Consider the following 17,919-nt stretch of genomic DNA (forward strand, 5'->3'; position numbering starts at 1 on the left):
TTTCATCAAGTTCGGCTCAACACAACTTTTCTTTTTGATGTTTTTACAGCTAAATATCATCGCCACTATTGAAGCATTTGTAAAAAAACAAAAATATTACACACAGTAAGTCTAAGACAGCTACATGTATGGACCCAAATTATTCAGAATTTCGCATTTGGCTCCGGTGTGCAGATGATTTCAGTTGGGCTGCTCAGATATGCCTTTATTTGGCATTTCAGTGGTACTACTTGTATCAAAAGGCACGAAACATGAAAGTGTTTTCAACAGGTGTTCAACCCTCAGTTAGCATCCATATATGAATGAATTGTGTAGAATCAATGTTCTTGAAATATAAGAACCATGCTGATGGAGCCTTCTAAGCCTGAGGAATAAAAAAAAATGTGTGAATGTGCATAAAGCATGTAAATGAAAATCCGCATTTTGACTTATTTTCTCACTATTGATTTCCCAGTTCTGTTTGGAATGGATAAGATTTAAGCATTACTGTTAACCATTATTGTTGGGTGCTTAAACATGAATATACACAGTTTAACCAAAACACTGTCACGTGTAAGATCTGACACATATGAAGATGACAAATGTTAAATGTCTTGCTCAAAAATAAGTAGTCATATTGAGCCAGAGGTGCTATTCTGAAAACAGAAAAAACATACAGTTCACGCTGGATTAAGGAAACGACTCCTATGTTGTGGAATCAGCTCCCAGTTTGGGTTCGGGAGCCAGACACGCTCTCTATCTTTTAAGATTAAACTTAAAACTTTCCTATCTGATGAAGCTTGTAGTTAGAGCTGCTCGGGATCACCTGAACTGTCCCTTAGTTATGCTGCTATAGCTTTAGACTGCCGGGGGACTCCCATGATGCACTGGGCTCCTCTCCTCTACTCTCCTTTCTTACATACAGTTACATATCACCATTACATATCACTACTCTGTGTTTCCCCTGAGGTCCTGTGCTTGTTCTCTCTGCAGATGTCTCTGGATCTGGAGCTTCACGTCTGTGATCGGAACTCCAAATACGTATTGTTCCGTTTGTATTGCTTGCTCTCCATCTGCTATCCTGCTATACCCCACTCTCATCCCAACCAGTTAAGGAGGTTTGGGTTTGGTTCCTTCCCAATGCTGCCGACCGCATGCTCAGAGGGAGGCCAAGGGCAACTTTGGATTGCTGGATTCTTTGTTCAAAATTCGTATGGGCTTCACCTTACTACGTTAGGCGCTGTGAGATGACATTTGAATTGCGCTGTATAAAGGAAATTGAATAGAATTGAAATAAAACTGAATAACTGCATGCTCATGCTGCTGCCACTCAACACTATGTGCTATAGTGTCATTCAACTCTTTACATTACAGTTTTCACCTCTGCGAGTTTTATGAAAAGGTTGCATGGCCATCACTATTTAGAAGCTTCACCATAACTGTGTCTACATTTATAAAGCTACACTGTGTAAGCTTCTCAGATATTTGACATCTTTAGTTGACCTCAGAGCCAAAAGCCAGATCACATTAAAGTTTCTAATACCAACTGAGAACTGAGGTAGATTGGTTTCTCGTACCAAGCATCTTACTACTGAAATGTGCATCTGCCTGAATGGTAGAGGGGGTCAGACACATTCTGCTAGAGAAAATGAAACATGAGTACTCAGAATCGTCTTCGTTCCAGGAAATATATTTCCAATAATTAGTGTTTCTTTAAATTGTTGCTTTGAGTTAAACATTCTTATTGTTGTGATTTAGTGTATTTGTTTGTTCTCAGGTGTTTCTTGCAAAAGAGAATACAAGCTCAGTGACAGTTATTGAATGAATCAAGTTTAATTAGTTATGTTCATTAAGTGTTTTATCTTTAATCATTATGTTGGATGCTGAAGAAATTAGGAATATAAGCCTGAGTGACTGTGCTAGATCCAGAGTGTTAAGGGCTGATCTTTAACTGTTCCAACTTGCAACGTTCAGAATATAAAGGACCTGCTGCTAACATTGCCAGAAACACCAGGACACCCCTCAGAGGTCTGGTAGAAACTGTGCCCCAGCAGGTCAGCACTGTTTTGGTGGCATGTAAAGGGCCATCACCATATTAGGCAGGTCATAATGTCTCGACTCATTAATGTTATATTGCCATAGAGTAAAAAAATAACACTGAACTAACCACAAAAATAATGGAGGAAAGTTTGGAGGAGAAAATGCAAAATCTGTTCATTCTTCATCTCACTGTGATATGCAAAACCTGATATTTTCATTAATTGACTTGACCATGATGTTACCAACATCTTTGAGATAAACACAAAGCACGCAAACAAGTATGTCAAAATTGTTGCCCAAGTAGCAGCTCTTATGTATGCATTGATAAGAAGCAAGTATTTCAAGGTTAAAGCTTAATACCAAAAAGAAAGAAAGAAAACATCACCATAGTGATGGACATGCTCAAGCAGCAGAACCTAAAATTAAAACAGTGTCAGGGTCTAATTATCAATGCACAGTATTCAGAGACGTTAACGACAAATGAACGTTGGTACTGCCATGTCTGGAAGGAGTACGTTAGTCACTTATAAGGTTTAGTGATACAATTTTTGATGCAGAATCCATCAGAAAGGCGGTTAGATAATCATGACTTAACACAATAATTCTAATTTTAGCTTTCAGTAGTCTAGTTCATTTCCAGAATTTTATGTTTGTTGGTGAGTTCTGACCTTCAGTTGCCTGGCACAATCCACATGATTGTCGTAGACAAGGATGTTGGCGATGAGGTTCTCTTTCTCCCTGGAGAAGGAGGACGGTCCTTCTGTTACATTTGGCTCTACAACTACTTTCAACAGAGGGTGAGGACACCTGGTCCCGTCCCACACCTGAAAAAAACAACAACAACATAAAAATATGTCATACAGATCGAGCAGGACATGGATATTGATTGATAGTGATGCAGGTATTTCATTAAATTGTCTGTCTAGTTCTTTAGGGGAAAAAAAAGAACATGGCGACATTTTGCAGCCACAACAAATTTCAACAATGTGTTTGTGTTGTATTCAACAGATTCCTGAATACAAAACACACACAGTAACTGGACGGGAGCAGATATTAGAGACATCTAAAAATCTGAACAACCATTTGATTGAAAAGACACCACTAAGCAGAATAGAAACAAATTATCAGATTTTCTTTTTATACTGTAAACGATTTGTTTGGTCAATCATTAAAAAGACATTTATGGTTAATGACGCTTATTTTCACTATTTATTTTACTGAGTAACTTGTATCAGAGCTGCCTCTCCTTTGCCTAGAGTAGAGCAAGTTGAAGTGATTCAGGCATATCCTCATATCGTCTTCTTGGGGCCTTCTATTGGAGGTCTTCTGGAAATGTCCAACTTAGAGGGAGACCATGGGGTCGCCGTTGAATACACTGGAGTGAATACTTCCCTCATCTAGCCTGAAAATGTCTTTGAACCCCCAAAAAGGAGCTGGACAATGTTGTTGGGGAGAATGGTGTATAGATGAGGCATGTCACAAGAACCAGTACTTCTGTACAATGTCAATGCCAAAATACTGCATGATGATACTTGTTTACCTACGGTACCACAGCTATTACACAGCTGCTGTCGGCACTAGAGATATTAGAGAATAACAACATATACATTTTTTACCCACAGTTTAACTCGAAGGGATGTAACTACAGCGCCAAATGACAAGAATGTACTTTTCAACACTAAGCTCTGCGCAAGACCTTTGGGTAGCAAGTGAAAGCATCAAATTGCAAATACAAAGCACCGGTTTAGACGGTTCAGACATCTGATTAGGATGCATCAATAATGCCTTTCTTTTGAGGTTTTGATCTGTTTAAGGAGAGGCACAGTACAATATCAATATCTATGAATATTACCAAGTCGCTTGTTATGGTTTGAAAAACACCCTTTCCTGGTTGTGTGTGTCACTGGGTAACAACAGGCTCAGAGCAGCTTTAAAATCAGTGAGAGCCGACTGGCTGCAGACCAGCGGTCACTGCCAAATCCTGTTCAAATTTATCTCCTCTATCAGCCTCACTGGCAAGAAACCAGCCATTACTTACAGCCTCATTTCTGTTCTGAAAACTAAGGTGGCAGGTAAAGCTGCTCAAGACCAAGGTAAATCTCATGAGACCGCCCCCCATTGAGACCGCCAGACTGTCAAGTAGGTTGCCCACAAGACGCATGAAGACAAAGTAAACAGCTCCACTATTCCAAAGACAAACATAAAATTAACTACGAAAATATTCAAATGGAAGAAGGTTAAAGATTGTTATTACAGGCGGGAAGGAATTGGAGGAACGTGGAGGAACGAGACAGCAATACAGCTTCATGACAAAACAGCATGTCACATTAACACCAGAAAGCAGGTGGGTAATATAAACAAGGTGGTAAGAACAAATGGATATAAGCTGACAGTATACATCCCAGAGGGAAGCTTCTTAGTGACTGTGATGCAGCAATGTGAACACAGGGATTTTCTGGTTGGTTGTTGATTAGCAGGAAACATCCCACGCTAAAGGTAAACCTCAGCCTCAGGTCTATCATTAGTTTTCATTAGTGTGTGATGTGAAATCAATTCAAATTAAATCCTGGAGTCAACACATATGAAGGACAAACTTAAAACCACAGTTTAAGTCCTCGCTGAAACACCTTTGTCCTCTGTTGAGCATCATGGCGACACATGAAAGTTTGTCCTCTGCAAGGACATAGTTTCTATTCGCTGTTTGGCCAGTTGTGTCCGTATGTTCGATATGTTTCAGTCGAGTTTTTCTAATGCATTGCCGTGACAGTGACAGATCTCATGCATGCTAATTACTTTGTAAAAAAGTATAGTTTAAGGAAATCTGAACATTGTTATATGATTCAAATACAGCCCATATGGCTTATTGCATAAGAGTGAGATACAGAGGGTGGTGACTGTTACATAAGCATGTGTGGCAACTGATGTTAAATCATCGGGGGTCATGAAAAGTGACATATCTTTTTGTGTGTTGTCATACAACTGTGAGTCTCAAGTGGGCAGTAAGGCAAGGTTGTATGGTTGACACTCATGTGTGAAGACACCAGAAATGAGTGGTGTGGATACACTGAACCTGTAATATAGACAGACCATTCACAGAGCCGCTGCTGCATCACTGTACTGCTGCTACAATCAGTGAAAATGGCTACACCAGGCATGTGAGTCGTGTGTGTGTGTGTAGATTCACACTGCAACGATAAAACTGACCAGTCTTTTATTGATATTTTTCGCGTACAGTGTGTGTGGGCCTTTAACACAGAAATGGGTCATAAAATGTCTATGTGTATGTGTGTTGGTTTTTTTGTATATTAGACTACCAGTAATCCAAAAAAAAAACAGGGCTTCCCCTTTGGCGTCGTGATCACCCTGTCGGCATTTAATTGCCAGTACCAACTCACAGTTGCTTAGTAACTTTATCGCTTCCAGAGTCTATGTGGCCTGTAGATGGCAACTTACCCACAGGACACAAATTTGTTTAAAAACCTGCAGTTTCACAGTGCTGTAGTAGGTCCAGAAAAAGAAGACACAAAAATCGCAAAATGACAGCTCACCATACAACACTGCAGTTACAGCCAGTTAAAAGGTATAATGCACAGTTCATCGGCTCTGTGAACAGTCAACATACACTACATTCAGTTTTTCCAAATGCCTTTATAGATGGCAACATATTTGCACACAGTGCCTCTCAGATGCAGAGATGATTATATGGTGAACTTGGGTTTGCTTGTTAGTGTCCTCTATTGTTATTTCCTGTCTTAGTTTATTATTATTATTAATAATAATAATAATAATAATAATAATAATAATAATAATAATAAATAAAGTTTTTATTATTATGAAACTAAGAACGCAAATAACAATAGAGTAGCGGTGGGCAATATGGCAAAAATATCATATCACAATTTCTTTATTATAATATCACGATTTCAACTTTATCACGATCTTACATGGATTTCTGAGACTAATTTGCAAGTTTCTGGTCAGTGCAACCAAACCATTCTGTATGTACAGTGATTGAACATGCTCATCGTGTTGCCATCCGACGTGTGAACCGTCTCTGCAAACTTTGCAAACTACCTTTGATTGTGTTTTGTCATTTCAAAGCAAAGCGAATCAAATCCTAGCCTAGCATGGATCCCGGCTGTCTTCCTCCTCCTTTGTTTACGATCGTACCGTTTGCGCTTCCTTCTCTCTCGGGTAACTGCCAGCATTGTCTCCAATCAGACTCTGTGTTGGTGTAGTATGTCCAAATCACAACCAAGCGCCGCAATTTTAGCAATGTTTATTGCCCTGATGTTCAGCAAAGTCTCTTGGCTGTAAGTTTTGCGGAATGAACATCTGGGATAGACAATGTGGCTTTCAGCCATGGCTCTCCATGGAGGCAGATAAGAAACTGTGTCATTGCCCGTAATTTGCAATGATTGGTTGGTCAGGTTAACGACGTAATACGTCTGGTCCGTCGGCGTGTCAGCATAGAACTGCAATTTATAGAATGTGACCTAAACGATCCATACGATCTCCTCACTTTGGCAGATCGTCTACACATTCTAATCGTTTGCGATCTAATATCGTCATATGCTGTAAGCGATGTAACCAATGCCAAACTTCTTCTACTCCAATTGAGTTCTGTGATATACGTGTGTTTGTGACCCACTGCCCCCTACAGTTTGGTAACAGATGCTGCACAGAGTATAAAAGCGTTCTCTTGTGATAATTCAGCGCATCTCACCTCCACGTGTCACGTTCGTACAGAAAGCATAATCCAGGCGTAACCAGTGTTCTATAATTACAAAATGCCATATATATCAATATGAAGCACATCTCACTTCCTTTTATGTTACCTATACGGAGATACATATATATCACTTATGTATTTATCTATTTATTTTTTAACTATCTCACTCATTGCCCCCTGAATTATAGAACAGATCATTCGAAAATAAATCCAAATCGTATATTTACAGTGAGCTGCATTTGTACTTGAAAACAGCTTTTGTTTAGGTTTCTTACCCTCAGCAGGATGCAGGTGGAGTCGATGGGGGCTTTGGCCAGCACTTGACAGGTTAGGTCAAAGTAAGATCTGGGCTGCACAGCAGACAAGGGGATTGAAGCAGAGACTGGGGGGAGGAGGGCCTGGCTTGAGGCCCAGGATCGCAGCTCCTCCACTCTCTGTCGGTCCTCCTGGTCAAAGTGGAAATAGCTGCTAGATGTTCGTGGTTCCACAGCTCCACCTACTGTCCCGTCAAATGTCACCACAGAAAAACCAAAGGCGTTGACAAGCGAGATGGTGTCTTTGAAGACTTGAGCCTGTGAAGAACGATGTGATCGAGATTTACAAATTAACACGTAGCAAATAACAAGTAAAAGCTACTTGAATTTTTTTATTTTTTTAAAGACCAGACCTTAACTCTATGCATACGGACGATGTCTCCGATTTGAAAGATTTTGGGATGGTCCTCCAGCTTCTCACGGAAGATGTTGCAGGTGATGTTCTGGTTGGACTGATCAGTGATCTTCAAGATGGAGCAGAAGTCTATGGAAAACAAAAATCCAAACATCAGAAACAAAAGTGTGGTCCACCATGAAAGCCAAAGACTAAAAACTTTTATGGATTATGGACTATTTTATGCCTAGTGATGAATAAAACAAAACGTCCCTGTGGCATTTTCATCTTGCCTTGTGATAAAACTCTATGTGAATGACAAAAAACCTAAAGTCAAGGCAGGTTGCTGTATTTACAAAGTAGTTGGAGGAAAGTTGGATATAACTCCTTAACCAAGTCACTCTTAAGGCTGAGATCAAAAAAAAAAAAAACTGACCCCAAAGTTTCTGAGGATTTGATTTTCTCAGACAACTTGTTCTGGTTTTTACATATTGCCTGACAAGAAGTTGCTGGGTGATCTGTTTTTTGGAATCATTTATTGAATACTTCACTTTATTTTAAGTGGACATATTTCCCATAAATGAGACGACTGTGATTGAGCTGACGATTTGGATGGTTCATTGGCATACTGACCAAGCGCCAAGTGTTTAAACTTTCTTGATGTAACTTAAAGTGCGATTGCACCAATTTTGTGATAAGTGGGCCCCGTGATAAGTGCATCGATGGATCTTTATTATTCCATTTACTTTGTGTAAAGCATCAACAGTCCCAGAGCATAATACTACCACCGCCATGCTTGACGGTAGGTATGGGGTTTATGGTGCTAAACGACTCATCTTTTCTCCTCTATACATATTTCGGGACATTGAGGCTAAATATTTTTTTGTTTCATCTGACCACAGAACTTGCTTCCAGGAGGCTTTTACTTTGTTGATGTGGTGACCAGCAAACCTTGGTTAAATCCTACCATCCTGACCATTTGTCTCTCAGCAGCAGGTGATGGTTTGTATGAGGTGTGTCAGAAAAGTTCCAGGGGCCTCATTTATCATCAGTGCATAGAAAATGTTCTAAATTCTGTCATATGAACGAAATTTAGAGTGTACGTAAGCACAAAAAAATCTATATTCATCAAACGTGTGTCTGTGGGTTATACGCACACCAGTAAATCATCAGTGTTGATAAATCCCACTTGTTCTTAAACACTGTGCTCGTGCACTTTACCTTCAGAAACGCCTCCAAATAACCATATATGGTAACAACATGCCTTTTTATAAAGCAAGTAAAGATTTATTTTTTCCTCACTTGTCGTCATCATTATGACAAAAAGAGCGAAAAAGAGGAACTTTTCTGAAACTGAAATTAAGGTCAGCGACAAATGTGCATCGCAAATTGTTTGTACGTGATCGACTGAAACCCTTTTCTATTTACATAATCACATTTTTTTAGTGATGCTGCTTTGATTGCGATGTGGGTACAGTCTATGGCTCCAATTATGTTTGGGAATCCAGTGATGGCGTGCAGTCCCCATTTGATTTCAGCTCATTGGTGATGGCTGTAAGGGAGCTGGATGTAGGCTGGGGCCAGGGAAATTACAGCATTCAACACTTCCGACAAGATCCTGCTCAGTGATGGCTGGGAAATGCCGCATGTCTCCAACCTCACGTGGGAATGTGCGGGTGGACAAAATCCCTGAATGCTTTATATTTGTAGTTTCACTATTCTACTGCTAGATTATGTGCTTACGCATGGTCATAGTTGTGTGTATATTTACGCATATTCCTAAGTATACGTACAAGTTGATCAATTCCATACTTTGCGTAGGAATGTTTGTACGCACTCCCTACGCACATATCTGTGCGTACACACTGATGATGAATGAGGCCCCAGGACTGGTGTCACAAAAGATATATTTTAATTTTGTTGTACCTTGTGTATGATGACAATAAAAGCATTCTATTCTATTCTATATTTCAAATTCAAATTACAAACTACATTTTTTCCCTTCGAGTAATCTCCTGGAGTCTAACACACTTTCCCAGCCTTCTCTGTCAAGCCGCCATGCACTCCTGGAAGGATTCTTCCAGGATCCTCCACAGCTCCATCGACACAGCCATCTTGATGTCGTCCACATCTTCAAAACGGGTCCCCTTGATGACCCCCTTGAGCTTGGGGAAGAGGAAAAAAATCACACGGAGCCAGATGGGGTGAGTAGGGAGGTTGCTCCAGCACGGCAATGTTCTTCTCAGCCAGGAAATGCTGGATGCTCAGGGCATTGTGAACAGGCGCATTGTCATGGTGAAGCAGCCACGATTTGTTGTCCTGCCACAACTCTCGCCTCTTCTCGCGCACTGAACAGTGCGCTGGTTAATCGTCTGGTCCTGTGGCAAGACCTTGCAGTGGACAATGCCCTTCACATTGAAGAATGCGATCAACGTGAATTTGACTTTGGACTTAACTGTCTTGCTTTCGTCGGCCTTGGCGATGTCAAACTCTTCCATTAAAGGCTCTGGCGTTTGGTCTCTGGGTCATACTCAAAGATCCATGACTCTCCCTAGCAAGTCTGGTTCAGTTTCAAGATGCTCGAGGATGTCCTGACTCACTTGCATGAGTCGATCCTTCTGGTCATCATTCAGTCGTATCGACACCATCTTTGCGCAGACTTTCCGCATGCCCAAATCTAAGATGAGTCGAACAGTCAACTGGCGATCACAACGCACCATCTGCCTTCCGCTTCTGGGGGTGTCTTCCACATCCTCATGTGGAAACTCTTGTATCTTTAAAAAAACAAGTGAGCGTGACATCGTCTCATCTCCATACACTTGCTGCACCAATCCCAGTGCTTCTGACGGAGTTTTCCCCAACCAGACCAGAAACTTCAGGTTTGTTCGTTGCTCTGTGCTCTTTGCTTGATGACATGAAACAGAGGATATGTATATAAAAGCACATGGAAAAAGTTCAATGGCTGCAGAGAGCTGAGATCGCAGTTCTATACTCCAGGGCGATTACTTTGAAGGGGAAAACTCGTAGCTTGTAGTCAGGGTTAGAAATATATCTTTTGTGACACCAGTCCTGAAACTTTCCTGACATGCTTTGTATTTTCTTACTGATCATGGCAGTGATAAAATTGCACCATGCACTTTATCCTTACATTAATTGTTTGCATATACAATTTTGGAATCTATAGCTTCTTGAAGATGGCTCCTGGGGATTTTCCCAACTCACCAGGATGACTCTGTTAATATGCAGTATACTGTAACCTATACATGTAGTGAACTATGTAGAGAGCTCCTCTGCAAGAGTAACACTTTGAGTGTTTCTACTCAAGTCTCAGCACTATTAATTATGTCATGCTGCTGCTTGATTAAAATGTAAATGGTAATGGTCTACACTTGTATAGCACCTTTCTACCTTAGTGGTACTCAAAGTGCTTTATAATGTGTTTTTCATTCCTCCATTCACACATACATTCATACACCAATGGCAACAGAGCTTCCATGCAACTGTAGGTTCAGTGTCTTGCCCAAGGACACTTCGACTGTAAAGGGGCGGGGGATCCAACTGTCAACCTTGCGACTGGAGGACACCTCACTCTACCACCTGAGCCACAGCCAGCCAGATGTATCAGATAAATGCCGGCGACGGCAGTGACCTGGCATTTTTGTGATAAATTCATATTATACAAAGCCTACTTTCCAAAATTGACACATGAAAATAACTTTTCTCTTTGTGTTGTGACAGACAGACAGACAGACAGACAGATAGACAGATAGATAGATAGATAGATAGATAGACAGACAGATAGACAGATAGACAGACAGATAGATAGATAGATATGTTAAATATTAAAGCATCATTATCTATTATTATTAACATAATATATAATACATGCACACACGCACACACGCACTTCATCATCCTGACCCAGACTGAACGGTCTGGTGTTTATTGCCTCACCACCATTTCCATCATTCTTCCTTGTAGTATTGACGCAGTTATCTGAAAGCTAACCTCAAGTCAAAAGGCATCTTCCCTATTTGATGATGATGATATCATTTGCACAGTCTTAATAGGGAAATGAAGTAAATGACTAAACATTGCTCCCAAGGTTCAGTGGATTAAATTTGCACAGCTCCCGGAGTGATGATGAAGAGTATTGAAGCTTTTAAACCCAGACCTCCATTATTAGACCATCAACACTTAAACTGAAAATATGTTTAGCCATCCGGCTCCTCTGCACCTCTTTCAACACCTCTCTGAGTATGTACAGGATTAATCACAGATATTTCCATCCAAACAACACTCTGCAGCAGCTTGTGTTCTCACTCAATACTGATCCAGGTTTTATAGCTTCAGACTTTCTCTTTCTGTGTGTCTGTCAGCTCATTTCTGCTACAGAGGAGGAAGTGTTCCTCAAGTTTCTTGCCCCGTTTATCAATAACTAGCACATTTTCTGACAGTTTTAGACATATTTCGAAAATAATTCGCAAACACAGATGCTGAGCATTTTACACCTCTGTCCCTGGTGCTGAAACAGTGAACCTTCTTTTACTTTTACTGGTTTTATAATAGTAACTGTAAGAAAACTGTTTAATCCCTGGTAAAGGTTCACATATCAAAAAACCTTGGTTTATAATATTAGAATGGAAATAAAAACAGAAGTTTTAAATTGGAGAAAAAAAAACAACAAACTAGTGACTTTTTTTTTTTCTTCTTTTTGGAAATTCTATACATTTTGTAAAAATAGAAACTTCATTCAACACATTTGGAAAAGCATGACTTTGTTTTCAACATTCTGACATAAAATCTTCACTGTCTTTAGAACAATAGGATTTTCAGTCTATACTGATTTAGATAATACGATCATTTTTGTTAAAATTAACATGACTTTTCTTTCTCAAAATATGACTGTATCTCAGCAGAAGCCCTTTAATCAGTAGTGAAAGCTCTGCAGGTAGGCAATGTTGGTCAGTCAGTTGGTTGGTTCAAAATTTTGGTCCACACTAAAATACTGTCACAACTATTGTATGGATTATCACAAATTTCTGGTGTAGACATTCATGATCTCTGTGGCATGAATTATAAGAACTTGTTGATTTTTTTTTATCCAGTACAATCATCCAATCAAAATCTGAATCTGTTCAATTCTTTAATTAATACGTTAACTTAGATTCTTTTTTATCAGCCTCAGGTATACTTTGTCTGTGTTTAATGCTAGATAGCAAATGGTAGCGTGCTAACATATGTAAATAAAAAGATGAAGATGGTAAACATAAAATTTTGCAGCACATTGTCTGTGTGGACACGCTGACATTAGTATTTAGCTTCAACGTGCCAAAGTACAGTCAGATGGAGCTACTAGCATTACTGTAGACATATAGTCTTCTGTTTGAGACACATACACAACCACACAGCGGTCGGAGTTCTTGACTGACCTGGGCCACGACTTTTAAACGGTGGTTTGAAGAACACCACCACGCCATACACGTTAACAACAGATTCAGCCGACAGGTCACCCAGTTGGACATACGTGTATTTTGGAGCCTTAGTTGTCCTGGAAACCTGATGAGAAAAAAAAAAACAGTGTTAACAAGAAGCAAAATCAGCCCAGGTTAATATTCCATGTTGTATGGTAGTGTTCACGCACCAATGTTAGGATGTTAGCATGTAGAGATCAGCAACAACAGTAAAAACAATGCCTGGTGAAGTTAATGTCATTGGTTGTCTTGCTACAACGTTCTGGTGGGAAACACTCGGTTCAGACATTTATGTGGAAGTCACTTTGACATTGTTGCAGACAAAGCATACTCCCCATGGCAACGACAGTCCTCAGTGGCAGCAGCCCGCCAGCATTGCACAAACTGGTCAGGAACGGCTTCAGGAACACGACAAGGAGTCCAAGCCTTCAAACTCTACACATCACAATCTAATCAAGCATCCACGAAAACTGCTGGAACAAGCCCCGTTCACATAGGCCCCGCCCTGCAACCCACAGAAGCCAAACGATGTGTTCCCCACATCCTGGAGCCAGACACCACAGGACGTCCCCTTCCACTGCCCATGCCCCAACTATTTAGAGCTGTTTTGGTAGCACGAGGGGGACCTACACAATAATAGACAGGTGGTTTTACTGCTGTGCCTGATCAGTGTAGATATCCCCTACGATTATCTGGCATACAGTTTTTGACCAAGGCTTACACTTTCATCCCCCTTTTAATACAGTAAAGTCTATTGCCTGTAAGTATCTGCCTAGTTGTTATTCACTTAGGCATACATGGACTACAACTACCTGGGGAGCCTTGTCTTATGTTCAGAAAATCCTTCAAAAAAAATGGAAGGAATGGAAGGAAAAAAATGTAGTTGCTGAAAGAATGTAAATGAAATTCCGACAGCCTAATTCTTTCGCATTCAGCATTGGTTGCCTATTTTCAGTTCAGACGCCCGACATCTTAGTCTTTCAACTGGGTTATTATCAGAGTAATATTGTACAGTCTGGAACTGGCATAGCTTTCTGGTAATGCACATTACAACGATGGCTTTACTGTGTGTCTAAATGAGTAAACATCTGTCAAACAGTCATGTTAACATGCTAACAGTTAGGCGACAGAGAAGCCTCCACAGCTCTTTATCATTACAGACTGTGAGGAAGCCAAACTGCTGGCATGAACAATTAATCAATTATGAATCATGTGTTTTCAGTGACTGACAAGATTGTGTAATCTTGGCATTTAACTAGACCGATAAAAGCTAATAGCTTCGGAAATGACTGATCAGAGTAGCTGATAGTTTGCAAATTTCCTCCATCTCTTTGAGTTTCTCCAGTAAGATGTAGCATTCAGAAGAGAATAATAAAGATCTGAAAAATGAGCATATGCTCATCAAAGAGAAAACCAGGGAGACGAAGCCTGTCCAACATTTATTTTTGCCAGCGTTTGCTCTACAGTACAGATCTAACAGAGGAAAATTCTAAATCTTCTTTTAAATCCAGTCTTTAAACTTTGATCACAGGATTTTGAAAATCTCTAATCTCTTACTGTGAGTGTTATTCTGTGTGCTGTGTCTGTTCGTTGTTATTTTCTGTTTTCCAACCTCACTCTTGGTATATTTCTGTCATTGGCTTAACATTGTTTTTCCTGTACTTGTCAGGCTCTTTATACCTATGTTGTATTATATTAGCGTATGTCCAGCAGTGGTGGTAGATGACCTCAGCAGTGTCTTGAACAGAGCTCAAAGCTCACTTTCATATCCATTGTCATGTTTTTCTGCAGTTTGATGGGTTTTAAATCATGCAAGTTGCTTGATCGTTGTTTTTACAGTGTGCCTGTCCCTTTAGAATGTTTGTACTTCATTCAGAAAGTGAAGGTGGGTTAGCCTTGCTTGCCAAATTTACTGATAATATATTAATACCTACTGCAGGTAAAATGTAGCAGGGATTAAATCTGGCGTCTGACTCGGCTCATCTGTGATGTACCAGTTCTTGTCGCTGCTAACAGCTCTGGTAGCACAGGCAGTGTGTTTGAGGTCATTGCCTTGGGGCAGGATGAAGGACCAGCCAGTGAGACTGGAGGAGTTGCTTTGTACACCAAAGCCAGACAAAATGAGTCTGTACACTTCTGAATTCCTCCTCCTGCTGCTGTCATCTGTTCCATCATCAGTAAACACAAGTGATCCAGCTCCAGAAGCGGCCATATGTCCAGGCCTCTAATGCGACCTCCTCTATGTTTCACTGATGAGCTGGAATTTTTGAATCATGGCCCCCTCCTGTCTTTCCCAATACTTTTGGCTAAGGTTCGTTTTGGTCTGTTTCGAAAACTTTGCTTCAGAAATTTTTGGACTTCTTGTTTATTTTTGGCAAATTCTAATCTAACTTTCTTGTAGCTAAAAAGAAGTTTTAATCTTACAGTTTATGTTTGGGATGTCTAATTCTGTGTGTTTATGCTGTAAGTCTTACGTCTTATGATGCTTTCACACCTCGGTTCTCTAAAGTGGCATTCAAAGGAAGCATAAAGTACTTTTCTGTCATCATTTGCATTTGTTTCCTGTGGGTAACCTATCATGTGTTTACTTTGCAGGCTACCACTGGCTTCTGCTTTCTTCTGAGTTTTCCACACTATTGTACTTAATATATCCATTTCCTGTGGTGTAGTTCTCAATGACAGTTCTTTTCTCTTCTTATAGATGAGCTGTCAGAGTCTGTTTTCTGGTCCTCATGTTGGTGTTTGACTTCTGGCTCTGACAGCAATCTCAACAGAGGAAAAGAAATAAAAGCTGGACATCTGCTACCTTTTATGTGAGAGCAATCTATGCAAAAGGCAAGTACATCTACACACCTGATGCATAGCTGTTTACTTACTTTTTCATATCAAAAAAACAAAGGAAAGAAGGCATTTTTTTTAATGAATGTGCATATACATAGTGTTTAAAAAAATCACTCTCCTGTATACACTGATCAGCCACAACACTGTAACAACTGGCACATAAAGTGTAAAACAGTATCCATCTTGTTACACATTGTTCTGCTGGGAAACTAAGGGATTGGCATTCACATGGATGTTACTTTGCTTACACAATATTAAGCTGGCGGTTGTTGTTGCTGACCAGTGTAAAGTTTGATAGATCTGCAAAAACATATTTTAATTCAGTTGAATTTTGGGGGTTTTGTGAATTAAATGTAGGTGTGCTTAAGCAATATCTACAAAAAATTATGTTAAAGAACACTCAAGTGTCAGGTTAGTTAATAATCAATCAAGCTTGTACAATGTATTGTCCTGCCATGTCATAGATCATCAGTGTTTATAGTTATCTTGAACAACCACACTCAAAAGTGAAGTAAAAAGTCAGCCAACATAGAAAAGGGTGAGATAAATATGGGGATAAGGCTGCACAGCTATTCCAGGAGGCAAATGCTATCGTAATAGGTTTATCAAAGATCAAGTCGATTCCCAAGTCCTGAAAATGTGATAGTAGATAGCATCAGTTTTAGTACTGAACATGCTGATGGTGCTCATGATATGGGGCAACAACATGTGGAAGGGCAGCAGCAGGTACAGCAGCAGGTTCAAAAACACACCAGGAGTCATGTATGGAGACTTTATGTGTTTGAATCAGATAATCAGGGTCGCTTTTAGACAACCAAAAGCAAGAAGCCATATGGTGTCACAGAGGAAACACTTCATACATATCTAAGCAGCTCAAAGACCGATATTCAGATCTGTACACATGCTGTGCTCATAACATGAGTCAGCTCAAAATGATTTTGGATAAAATAGTCCCAGCAAGGAATGTGGAGGTGAGGTTTCTGAAGCTGTGCAGTTATCTATAACAAGTGCTTATGATGGAGAATACTGGCCCCCTAAACTGCTCCACCCTAGAGGTACTGGGACACGGCTTGTCTGTTATTAAAATGCAACCAGCACCATTTTTGATGTTTTTCTAAGTGTGGTCCATTCAGTGAGGAGGCCAACTAGTACCGGTATGACTACAGCAGATGTAACATTTGCTGTGCTTCATTTCTTTTACATTACAAGACACCTACAACACACTACCGCAGCATCTTCAGCTAACCAAGCCTCTGACTCTGACCTCAGTAGAGAGTGTGGAGCTCCTCTTGTTGGCCAGCGGGGACCTGCTGTCAGGAGGAGGCTGTGGACGGGACACCTGCAGAGCAGCAGCACACAGAGATAAGGTGTTACGTTGTTGTTCAGCTTCCAGTGTTCTCAGCAGTGAAGGCCAAATCAGCAGACACACTGCAGAGGTGAGTAGAAAGTGTCAACAGTCTAAAATTAAAATAGAAGTTCAGTGACTTTTTACGTCAGAATACAATAGGGCTTAACAGTCCACTTTGTTTCTATACAGTCGTAAACAATAGTTTACTTTCCCTGGTATAGACCATGTATATATCACGGCTTTCTGGAGTTTCCAATGATTTCTGTAAGTGTTAACTTTCTATGCGTCTGTTCAAGAATATTTAAACTTTTGCTCACAACTGCAGACCAAACACACAAATTTGCCTGAAATCTAAAGGTTAAAGGAATCTTTAAGTGACATAACTATGTGTCATTGGTCTTGGGCACCCAGATGGTGTTAATGACTTAGGGCACACCTCCACTCTTTATGTGGAAGTGGAATATAAATATAAGTATGATGCCTAATGAATTTCACTCTGAGCAAGTCACATCACTGGACTCTTCCCTCTATAACAGCTGTGCTAATGACGACAGCAGCTCAACCTTGTGGAAAGAGGCTTCTCCAGAAGATTTTACTGTTGTCTAAATAGTGCAGAGTAGCAGCACACAACACCTTACACAGACGGTGGGAGGGGGAGTGGGCATTATATTAACAATAAAAGAACATTTATGAAGCTGTTTATGTGTCATCAATTCACGCTATTTGAGTTTTACGTTGTGTCGTAAACAGCACATCTCATTGTAAAATGTGCCAGCAGAGTTTGCACCATCATGTATACATGAAAAAAAAAATGGAAAAGAGGAAGTGACAGACAGGACTGTAATTCAATATCACCT

The 17,919-nt window shown here is 40.2% G+C and overlaps 1 protein-coding gene across 1 annotated transcript in view; it reads right to left on the bottom strand.

Moving 5' to 3' along the window:
• Window positions 1-2,687: 2,687 nt before the first annotated feature.
• Window positions 2,688-17,919, bottom strand: part of LOC103364935 (protection of telomeres protein 1-like) — a gene marked incomplete at its 3' end in the record, with an annotated part of 45,260 nt that continues 30,028 nt past the window's right edge. The window contains exons 6-10 of the mRNA XM_008292234.1: window positions 16,979-17,053; window positions 12,832-12,958; window positions 7,419-7,549; window positions 7,027-7,323; window positions 2,688-2,843 (exon numbers count right to left, since the gene is read on the bottom strand). Of these exons, the coding sequence (XP_008290456.1) occupies window positions 2,688-2,843; window positions 7,027-7,323; window positions 7,419-7,549; window positions 12,832-12,958; window positions 16,979-17,053 (786 nt within the window). The remainder of the gene's footprint in view (window positions 2,844-7,026; window positions 7,324-7,418; window positions 7,550-12,831; window positions 12,959-16,978; window positions 17,054-17,919) is intronic.

Source organism: Stegastes partitus, unplaced genomic scaffold, assembly GCF_000690725.1.
Source record: "Stegastes partitus isolate 25-593 unplaced genomic scaffold, Stegastes_partitus-1.0.2 Scaffold796, whole genome shotgun sequence".
In the NCBI taxonomy this organism is placed as follows: domain Eukaryota; kingdom Metazoa; phylum Chordata; class Actinopteri; family Pomacentridae; genus Stegastes; species Stegastes partitus.